Genomic DNA, 12,331 nt, shown 5'->3' on the forward strand with positions numbered 1-12,331 from the left:
AGAGCTGCACAACGGGCTATTGGCGACGGTCTGGGAAACATCCCTGAGGATGATCCGAAGATATGCCATCACAATTCTATTAGATTTAGCTTTTCTCTGATGTAAGATTGATGACATAGACCATGCATTTCTATTTAAAAGCATGTGTTTCTTAATTTTTAACACTGGATTAGTTTTCAATGTTTAGGCTATTTCTTTATTTTTTTAAAAACCAATCTCATGATCTTTTTAAGTTTGAAATACTCCGTATTTGGATACAAAAAACAATTTCAAAAAAAAGAAAAATATGATTGTAGCCAAAATAAGAAGTTTTTCACAATTTTTAAAAATATTACCTCCAACTTTATCTTTTTAAGCATTTTACCTCAGAAATATATCATTATTATATACGTTCCCATTGTGAAATGTTGTGTATTTCGACACCGTGAAAGATTTTTGAAAAAAAAATTTTCTTACGGTTACTTTAAAAATCATACTAAGGACAAGTGTTGTACAATGCGTAAAATAAAGTTTATCAAATTTCAAAAATATTACTGTTTAAAATTCGATTTCTAACGAACTATTCGGTCAATTTCGCTCAAATTTTTTATTTCGCCATTTAAAATTACATTCCTAAAAACGTAGAGAATTGTACACTTTAGAAATAAAAAAATTTCGAATTTTATTAAGTAAAATAATAATAAACATTTATTATATTTAGCATGGAATTATCTTTGGTTAAATGAATTTTATAACTGTGCGCAAAAATTTTTCAAATTACTCTAAAAGTTCTCGAGAGAAACTACCTGCTAAATAAAATTTAAAAAATTAACATTAAGGGGACCCCCTATTTTGGGAGTCAAAAATCTGAATCTGTTGAAAAAAAGGTATGTGGTCTGATCTTGTCTAAGGTTTTTGCCGCTTTTGTGTCTGATTTCGTAACATAAAATATTGTCTGCTGTAATTAATTAGAGTTTATGAGGTCACCCCTTTGAGATATTAAAAATAGAGGATTTTCCGATCAAAATTTATTTATTTTGTGTGCGGACCAGAGTAAATTTTACATTTAGTGCATGTAATTGATACTTGTAACAATAGGCACTATCTGCAATATTGGTGATCATTTATTTTAAAGTTTTCCAGGCATGTACTAGAGAATTTTTTTATTTTATGAATATTTCTATTTTATAAATATTTATTTTTCCATTCAAATTAATGGAAAGCAAATCTTTATAGTTCAAACTTTCAATCAATTTAATACGAAAGAAAATTCGTATGAGGATTCATTCATTCAATTAACAGGTAAATCTCAATAGTTCATTCTTTTGATTCTACAGTTTGTTAAAATGTCCTTCCATTAAGAAAAAAATATGTATGAGATGTTTCCTGAAAGAAAAGATCCATGATTGTAATTACATAGGTAAAGAAAACAGAATGAAAAAATCGTTATAAATTTAGATTATTTTTCCTTTTAAAGTAGTTAACGATCTTCACAAGTTTTTAAATTAAAGTAAGTTAATATGAGTAAAAAAAATGAAAAAGATATACAAATACTGCTAATGCGTAATAACTGCAATAACGTAGACCAAGAGTTAAGACGTTTCTAGTCGTGAAATATATGTACAAAAACTTTCATTTCAATAAAGTTTTGATTTTATCAACATTACAAAAGTTAAAAAACGGGGTAAAAATGACCACTGCCGTGACCAGGATTCGAACCTGGGTTATTGCGGCCACAACGCAATGTACTAACCACTATACGATCACGGCTACGCTTGAGATTCAGCTTGTTAAATAGAAACTTAGAAAATTGTCTACAAATGAAATGCGAATTTTAAAACAATTGGAGCATATCAATGTCATCAAAAGTAATGCATTCCTACTCGTAGTATAGATGGCAGCATTGGAGAAAATTAAAATTGCATCTTAAAAAGACTTAGTTTTAATTTCTATTTATTTATTTATTTTTATAAAAAAATTGTTCTAAGCTTTTAAATTCAGTTATTTAACTACAATGCCATTATTCATCACAACTATATCATTAAAATTAAAAATTATTCAATTAAAATTACACAGGTATTAACACAAGTTTGTTTCCATCGATTTAGATTCAATTGGAATAAGATTTAAAACGACTACCATAGCTATTTCTACAATTAACTTGATTTTAAATTCTAATTTAGATTTTGGTTTCTAAGAAGCCTCGTTAAAGAGATCGCTTAGCAATAGTGGAAAAAAGTAATTGCTTGTTCTACAGTTTAAAAAAAAAATTTTGAATTCTTTATCTTAATTGTATAGCACTCATTTGGAGAAGCAATGACGTAACTGACAATTAGAGTACTTATCAGTTACGTCATTGTTTCAACAAATGAGCAATATGTTGACTGCATTGAATTTTCCTGAAATTTATTACATTAGTAAATGAAGCTAATTTAAAAATTAAATAAAAAAATTACTCTTAGATAATTGCAAAAAAGTTTTATATATCTGTGCATCATAAAACATAGGGGAATAAAGAAATTTATAATTACTTTTTAGAATAATAAATGAACAAAACCTAACTTTCAGTTTTTTGCTTTTAATTTTGAATCATAATAAAAACGAAAATGTAAAAATAACACGAAATAATAAGGAATAATAAATAAATATTTCTAATTAAACCATTAAACAAGGGATAAATAAACGATTTACTAGTAAATGCTATGGTAACAATTTACAATAAAAATCATTTCACGCTCATAACAACCAAAGATATTTAGATTTTAATATATTTCGAATCATACCACGTGATTTTCTAGTCCACTCAGAATAATAATTATCTTTTTAAATTTTAGAAGCTATTCGTGAAAAGTTTTTATTAACTATTCATGGAATTCATGAAGGAAAAAAAAATTACCTACTCTATTTGAAGAAAACGTACTTTATTTTGTATTTCTATCGTCAATATCTGGAAGAACTACAAAGGAAATTATTGTACAATGCACAAAAAAATAAATAAGAAAAAATGGAACATCTTCTAACTTTTAATTATCGAATTTTCACGTACTAGAACTCGATCTTCATGATTCGAAGGTTTATGCTTAACAAAGCGAATTAATCTATCTGCTAATATTGGCGATCATTATTTTATGGTTTTCCAGGCACGTACTAGAGAACTTTTTTTAGTTAATGAATAATTTTTTTAAATTCAATTTAATGAAAAGCAAATCTTCAGAGTACATACTTTCAATCAATTTAAAGAAAATTCGTATAATAGTCCATTCTTTCAATTAATAGGTGAACATCTATAGTTCATACTTTTGAAAGTACACTACTGAGACAGTGTACTTTTAATCAGCTCAAGGGTTGTGCAACAGTTAGCACAATTACATATTCCAGTAAAGTCTTTGCCACTCATAATAAGTAAAAAATTTTGTTTTAGTATGGCTATGTATTTTTTAAATAGTTCAATAAAATATTTTATGAACATATTTTGGTCCAAAAGTACAAGTATTATGTTATACCTTGGATCAGTTTTCAGAAGTGATTTTTTTTTAGAAGTGAATTGCAGAATTCGTTCACAATATAATGATATTAATAAACACGTGTATAATGTATTTCTCACAAAACTTAATAAGCAAAATAATTACTTTTTGTATTTTTTTAAAAAAAAAAAAAAAGAGTAAAAATTGGTCCAAGACACAGCAGTCTCCCTACATTCAAACTCTGAGTGTTATAGTTAATTTAATGTAAATTATTTTCCTTTTTTAATTTAATTTAGAAACTTCATATAATAATGATTATAATTAGAGTCTACAGATATTATACAACCGAAACATATTACACATTTGGTGCATAGCCATGCCAAATCACTAAACTATAATAAAATAGCGATTTCTGCGCTTACTTTAATACAATTCTTGACAATAATTATTTGAAAACACAAAAATTAGGCATTTTAGACAAATAAAAGTATCAATTCAAAAGCTTACAAACAATATGTACATTATAGGAAAGCACCCCCAGCAGTGTACGATGACATTACTAGTCATTGAATACTATGCAATTGTTAACCCTAATGATATGACCTTCTTCAAATAGAAGTTTTTCACAACAATTATGGGACACCTTGTATATAAAATTTGGATAAGGTTTTGTATTAATTTTATTTTCTTCATTCATTTTTTTTGGGGGGGGGGGAATTTCACACTGAATAGAACTAAATATTTTTCAGTTTTACTTAATGTAGGTAAAGTAAAAGTTAGCTGGAAAATTCATTTTTAATACAAAAGGGCCTACTTTAATAGCTAAATATATAAGAATTATGACTAGAATGCATACTATGCTTTGCTTTTATAAAAACATTTGTTCACTATCTGGCAGCCAGAAAAACAAACTTGACATTATCAGCTTGATTTATTGCATCTTTAGGCTCCCTTCGGATCAAATGCCCAGTCCAATAAAGGATCAATAATAAGGTTCTATACTAGTGACAATTTTATGTCTGTAAACAGTCAGAAAGCATTTCTATAAAAACTTTTTATAAAAAGTACTAGAGTGAAGTTTATAAACACAATGGAAATAAACATGAACAATATAAAAATTTGATGTAAATTTTTTTTATTACATTTACTACAAGAATGAAACTACTCAGTAATGTGAACAAGATAGTGAGGAGTTCAAGTAAACCTTTGAGAAAAAAATCTTATTACAAATTTTACAAGGTTTCTAAATAGTATGAATATGACTATGACTACTAAGATGATTTCTGTGTGAAAAACTCTAGTTACAGATTGTACAAGAATAAGGTTTTGCATTACTCATAAATATTAACAAGACGGTGTTTAGTAAGATTACTTATCAGTGAAAAACTCTTATTACATGTACAACAAGAATAAGGTTATTCACCAATATGAACACGGTTGTGTTTATTTAAACTCTCTCTCTTTTTAAAACTCTTATTACATATACTACATGAATAAGGTTTCTCACCACTATGAACACGACTATGAACATTTAAGGTGCTCTTAGTTAAAAATCTCTTATTACATATTGTACAAGAATATGGTTTCTCACCAGAATGAATTCGCTTATGGGCAGTTAAGACACTCCTCTGTGCGAAACTCTGATTGCATGTAGTACACGAAAAAGGTTTTTGACCAGTATGAGTACGAATGTGGACAGTCAAATAAGTCTTGCACGTGAAACTCTTATTGCATATAGTACAAGAAAACGGTTTCTCCCCAGTATGAATACGAATGTGTTCAGTCAGAGAGTAGTTCTTTGAAAAACTTTTGCTACACATAGCACAAGAAAACTGTTTCTCTACATTATGAATACGCATGTGTTCAGTTAGAAAGTAGCTCTTTGAAAAACTCTTATTACATATAGTACAAGAATAAAGTCCTTCACTAATATGAACAGAGAAGTGTTTAATTAGTTCATCCTTCTGCAAAAAACTCTTGTTACAAATATTACAAGGATAAGGTCTCTCACCAGAATGAGTAAGACTATGTGTGGTTAGTAGACGCTTCTGTGAAAAACTCTTATTACATATATTGCATGAATAAGGTTTCTCACCAGTATGAACATGACTATGGACAATTAAGTTACTCTTATACGGAAAACTCTTATTACATACAGAACAAGAATAAGGTTTCTCTCCAATATGAGCACGAATGTGTCTATTTAAATCCCTCTTCATTGAAAAACTTGTGTTGCATATGCTACAAAAGAAAGATTTCCGATTAGCATGAATACGACTGTGTGTGGTGAGATTACCCTTCTTTGAAAAACTCACATTACATACATCACATGAATATGGTTTCTCCCCAGTATGAACATTACTATGATAAATTAGCTGAGAATTTGATGGAAAATGCTTCTTGCATATATTACATGAATAAGGTTTGACACCAGCATGAACACGACAATGGGCAGTTAAGACACTCTGACTCGAAAAACTCTCATTACATACAGTACAAGAATAAGGTTTCTCTCCTGTATGAATACGAGTGTGCCTAGTTAAGTCTCTTTTCATCAAAAAACTCTCATTGCATACACTACAAAAATAAAGCTTCCAATCAGTGTGAATACGACTGTTGTGTCTACTTAGATTGCCCTTCTTTGAAAAACTCACATTGCATATATCACATGAATATGGTTTCTCCCCAGTATGAACACGACTGTGATAAATTAGCTGAGAATTTGATGGAAAATGCTTCTTGCATATGATACAGGAATAACGTTTCTCATCAGCATGAAAAGTAGGTGCTAGCAAGGTGCTGCCTATTAAAACACTCATATTAAATATACTGCCACCCTCTATAAAATTAAGTAGCTTAATTATCTAAAGACTCTTGCATGTACTGAAATTACAAGGTTTTAAAAGGGGCGACTGTTTTAGACCAGATCACAATACATATATTACAAGAAAATTGTTTTCTAAAATGAGTGATTACGCTATTAATCTATACTTATATCACTACCTATTAAGAGGCTTTGAAAGCAAAGCCGATCGAAATATCTAATGTATTATCAATAAATCAATGGTGCATAACCCAATAAATGAATGAAAATCGGTGACATAAGGATCATAATAAAATAACATGTCACATAATTATAGTCCTGCTATAAAACAAAAATTCCTTTGTTTCTTCTTTTACTATGGCAGTAGAAACTAATTTCAAGCTGTTAGATAACAATATTTTCTTGACTATTATCCTATGCTATCTTCAAGCACAATGAAACGCAGAACAATACCTTCACCTTTAAAAGGCAATCCTGAAAAGTAATAAAAAATATATATTTTCATATAATTTAATGCATACTATAGTTTTTAACAGGTATGACAGTTTTCAGTAACCACATTGGTTGTACAAGTTCAGCTATGCAATTATTTAAATAGTTTTTCAAAGGAAACAAGTAGAAGAAAAAAGAGGTGTTATCATCTTAATAAGTTTGAATAAAGCTTCTCAGTAGTTATGATTGAGAAACTGTTGATCTAAACTATATTTAAGCAAATTATTTTTATCATGAAAACTAAATGCATAAAATTCAAAATGTATAGGTATAAGATATTATTACAGTAGGGAACCGATTATCCGGAACGATCGGGACCGTCACTATTCCGGATAACTGATTTTTCCGGTTTTCTGAATCGCTACAAAAAGCCGTTGGTTTATTGTTAAACCTAACAAAAAAAATATGTTTTTTTGAAATTATAATCTTAAAAAGAAGAAAAAACGCTGAAGGAATACACTAATGATTATTTCCAAAATGATGGTAAGGTAAACATCTTTCAAAAAAGAAAACCAATAGGTTTNAAAAAAAATCCTAAAATCTTAAGAGGAAAAAAAAAAATTTTTTTTTTTAAATGGCGGGAAAATTTATTGAATTTCGTTCCGGATTTTTGGTTTTCCGGTTTTCTGATTTCCGGATAACGGGTTCTGTACTGTACTTCTATTCACTTATTTTTATCACAAACACATGATATTATTTCTAATTAGTATGAAGAAAATTATGATGCTTGTTCAAATTTTATTTGTTTCATCTTTGAAAAATTCATAACAGTTATTCAAGCAGGGTCAGATGGGGTAAAAAGGACGGACAGCAAAATAGTCTCATTTTACTATAATTTAGTACCACATTTGTCATAAGAGATAAAAAAGCCTAAATTGTTTTCCTTCATCCAATATCCTAATACCCACCATGGTGATTTTAGCCAACAATCAGGAGATTTAGATTAAAATTAATAACAATGAGGAAAGTGATCCTCTTATAACCATTTGGCAGAATCTAAATGCATTTAATATGGTAGAAATGCACTCAATATAGTAGAAAATTACTACTAAAAAAAATTAGTTTATCTAATTGGTTTCCTAACAGTAATTTATTTCATAACAAAAATCTAATAGCAAAAAATTATATACACTACCGGTCAAAAGTTTGCAAAAATTTTGAAATCTACAAAGAAAAGGTCTAATTTCAAATGTTCATAGAACTGCGAAAAATCATTCAAATTGAATGAGAATTTGATATGTTCTAAAGTGAACCCTCTACAGTTAATTACATATGATCAAATTGCAATACTTTGTTTTTTGCGAACTGAATCTAGCTTTTCATCACAGATTGTTTTTATGGTGAAAAAATTTCACCAAAAATTGAACACTTGCCAAACTTGCAAAAAAAAAATTTCCTCACTTTCTGTTAATAGAAAATAGTTATTCGAACCGTTATATGTAAGCCCTCAAAATTTTAGATTGATTCAATTTTTTTTGACGAAGTTATAGAATTTTGAAAAACATGTGTACTTTTCTCGATTTTTGAGCATTCCACATATGTGGTCCTTTGGTCTATACATCTTCTATCAAAGAGCTTTTTAATTTTAATGCTTTCTATATTTTCAAATAATTAATATTTATTATAAAACAAATACTCTTATTCATTAACGTAATTATTATTGTTTATATTTATTGCTTTTATGTATTAGTTTTGTTGTGATATTTTTACTTTACATTAAATTAAAATAAAAAGTTATAACAATAATTACATAAACAATTCTAAAAAAATAATAACAATAGTATAAAAAATTTGCATTTTTACTAAACTATTTTATTTACAACAGGTCAAATATTACACATATTCTTATTCCCATTTTGTAATAAAATAAATTAACATTTAAATCTTAGATTCCTTGAACCATCCACCTTTTGCTTTTATTATAGCCTTACATATGCGTGGCTTTCGTTCTAACCATCCATTAATCACTTCAAGTGATATACCTAGAGTTTCATTCTTGTTGTAAAATGTTCCTTAACTGATTTCGATTCGAAATATCACAGCATCGTTTGCAAGAACAAAAAAATTTTCAATGAAATGTGACATCCCTGAGATATTGTTTTAATTATATTCACAATAAATTTTTTGCAATAACAATAATTACAATAATGAATAAGAATATTTGTTTTATAATCAATATTAATTATTTGAAAATATAGAAAGCATCAAAATTAAAAAGTTCTTTGGTAGAAGATGTATAGACTAAAAGACTGCATATGTGGAATGCTCAAAAATCGAGAAAAATACACATGTTTTTCAAAATTCTATAACTTCGTCAAAAAAAATCAAATCGATCTGAAATTTTGAGGGCTTACATAGAAAGGCTCAAATAACTATTTTCTATTAACAGAAAGTACAAAAAAAAATTTTTGCAAGTTTGGCAAGTGTTCAAACTTAGCAACTTTTTTCACCATATAAACAACCCATGATGAAAAGCTGGATTCAGTTTGTAAAAAACAAAGTATTGCAATTTGATCACATGTAACTAACTGTAGAGGGTTCACTTTAGAACATAACAAATTTTCATGTAATTTGAATGATTTTTCGCAGTTCTATGAACATTTGAACTTAGACCTTTTTTTGTGGATTTCAAAATTTTCGCAAACTTTTGACCGGTAGTGTACTTTTAAATATTATTATTTTTTATCCAAGCACATTTTATTTATTTCATACAACAAAATACAGAGGAGCTTCTATACAACCAGTTCCTTTAACCAGCACTTTTTAAGATAGCAGTTTTTTGCCCTATTAATTTAATATTAAAAATTCCGCTAAGACCAAACGACCCACTAGAAGCTATTAATTTTCTTGTTTTCTGCTTCAGTTAAAGTAAGCTAAAATGCATTCAAAGTAAGTAGGAAAATTTTCATTAACATTTTCCACCATTTCGCATCAACTTATAAAAGGGTTATACTAATAACGAATTATAATAATAGTGAATAATAATAATAACAGAGGTAATAATAATAGTAGATGATGGTCAAAAAATAACAAAATTTCTTCATGTTTACAAAATAAGACAACAAATTTACATCGTTCATAAATTTAGGTCAGTTGTATAAGCAAATGTTGAAATTTTGAGGAGACTAATTTTCCACATAATAATAAAGAATAGTCACTCTCAAGAAGTTTCACGGTACATAAATATACAAAAAAAACAGGAATAAATAGTACTTAAACTTAAGACACATTAAAAACATCTGAAATAGAGCTTCAATAATTAACTGGGATACCATATAGGTAGCTAGCCTAAAAATATACATATTGTAGTAATAAGATTTTTACAGGCAGTAAACAAGTAGACAGTTGCATGTTAGTAGATATCATTTGGCCTCTTATTCTTGCCCCCCCCCGCTGCCCTTCTCAAAAATAGGCTCTAATATCCAATATGGCATTGAAATCAAATTTAAAGAATGTTCTGTTTCTGTAAAACTGAAGAGAACTTCATTCAATTTTGAGACATGATCAAAAACAAAATTTTCTTATCTGCTTGCTTTACTTGTAGTTCAATTTACACTCTGCGGATGCAAATGCCCCACCAACAATTTTAGAAACAAACTTTTAAAAATTCTCTGCACTTTAAATACAGTCAGACCTCTATTTAACGAAGTCGGTAAATCACGATAAGTTCACGAAAACAATACAAAACAGCTTTTAAATTCATAAACACTAGACAAAATTAAAAAAATAGCAATTGATATACCTTTATCTTGTAAACTAGTATCTACTATTTATTTTATAAATCTTAACCATAAAAGAAATTTGCATGGAAAGCAAGAATAGAGCAAAACATTATCAAGTAAAGAAATTTATCGTTAGCAACAATATCAAGTAAAAGTAAGGTTATATGAAAAACATTTAAAACATGGTAACTTTTAAAGAGATTCCTTTTACTTCCACTTATGAGACAGTACGTAAAACTTCCTGTTTGTGAACATTAAACAGGCACACTTAGCTCTTTATAACTTAATTACTAAAATAAACATAGTAACTAGTATTTATAATGCTCACACTTATAGCGCATGAATCCGGGCTGATTTTGTATCGGTATCTGTCCGCGCCAACTACCATCACCAAAAAGATTCACCTTGAAAAAGTAATAAAAAAATTATAATAATCAGTAGTAGTGATTTCCCAGGAAGTAACTAGAATTATTTCCGATCATTTAATCTCTTGATGTGATTTTGAGATTTCAATTTGCGCGAACAAGCACCGACTATCCACTCACACCAAATTACCACTAATATAAAATTAACAAGCACAAAATATCCACTTATCAGAAGGTTTTCTTACTTCATTGCTGCTACCCCTTCACAAAATTCAAAACAAGTCTCTTTTTGTTTTGTTTTGTTAACAGCAGCTTAAATAAAACAGAATGAACAAGATGTTTTGAACATCGTATACACATTAACAGAAGTACTTTTTGAATTACGAATATAAAAACTACAAAGAACAAGTATTTAAACCTATAGAATATGATTTATCTAAAGAATGATTAAACAAGCCTGCAATTTAGTCGAGCATTTGTTTACAACTTTTAAGGACTATTTCTACCCGCCTATGTTCTCGAATTTCTGCAAGATATCCTGAAACTTAAAGATCATAGATGGCGTTCTACAATTCCAACTCATATAAATTTTATAAGTTTATTAACCCACAAGGCTACCAAGGGAAGAAATGAAGGAGTTAATTTGAGAAAGAGGATTAGTAGCACTTAATGAGATGTCAAAATAGGAAATTAAATCAACTTATATTACAAATAAGTTTTTGTATTTATATCACAGGTGATTAATTTCTTTACGTGTAATGGCGTAGGAATAATACAAATACCGTTGCCTTTTTTTTAATCCATTTTTGTTTTTATATTATTAAAATTCAAACTGCACAATTTGTAATAAAATTTAATCATGCAATATAAAATTATATAAATCACAGTTTCTCTCCTTTTTTTTATTTTATGGGTTATAATAATTTATAATAAGGAATAATCTGACACTGCTTAAAGTACAACTACTATCCTTTTTCATTATTTTGATATATTTTCATTTTAATATCCTGCGGACAGAAGCTATAATGTAGCTCAGTTCTTACCAAATTATTTTTTTTCTGTCTTGAATTCTTTTTTTGTTTTGACGTTTAAGATTTGAAAGAAATTGAAAAAACTCCTTGCGTAATAGTAGGATATTAGGGTCGCTCAATTGTTTTTCTGATAAAAATAATAATGATAATAATAATATCGCTATTCTAATAGTGGGGAAGGAGTTCTTAGCGAGTTCCATAAAATTTTGTTCAAATATTTTTGAATAATATAATATCGTCCGCATCATATTAGAATTTTGGAAATTTTAAAGAAAAATAGTTCTTTTTAATCAGCAAGCAGAAACCCTTAAGCTCAGAGCGGTCTCTGCAGATTATAGTATCTATAATCTAGTATAGTATCTGTAGCAGCATCTGATCTAGAAAAGCAGGGCTCTTCGCACAGGGCTGTCAGAGGCTCCTCGCTTATTACCAAATTTACTTGTTGTTTATGAAT

At 28.3% G+C, this 12,331-nt stretch overlaps 1 protein-coding gene and 1 non-coding gene across 2 annotated transcripts; both read right to left on the reverse strand.

Annotated features, from left to right (window-relative positions):
* Window positions 1–1,677: 1,677 nt before the first annotated feature.
* TRNAH-GUG (transfer RNA histidin (anticodon GUG)) lies at window positions 1,678–1,749 on the reverse strand. The gene has a single exon. It is a non-coding gene; the product is annotated as a tRNA-His (tRNA).
* Window positions 1,750–4,561: 2,812 nt separating this feature from the next.
* LOC107453614 (zinc finger protein 271) lies at window positions 4,562–11,262 on the reverse strand (the record flags this gene model as incomplete). Its single annotated transcript, XM_016070494.3, is given in 2 exon segments — window positions 4,562–6,741; window positions 11,092–11,262. A coding segment is annotated over 1 exon segment (1,404 nt). The 3' UTR covers window positions 4,562–4,858.
* Between the last annotated feature and the right edge of the window lie 1,069 nt (window positions 11,263–12,331).

Source organism: Parasteatoda tepidariorum, chromosome 3 (genome assembly GCF_043381705.1).
Source record: "Parasteatoda tepidariorum isolate YZ-2023 chromosome 3, CAS_Ptep_4.0, whole genome shotgun sequence".
Classification (NCBI taxonomy): domain Eukaryota; kingdom Metazoa; phylum Arthropoda; class Arachnida; order Araneae; family Theridiidae; genus Parasteatoda; species Parasteatoda tepidariorum.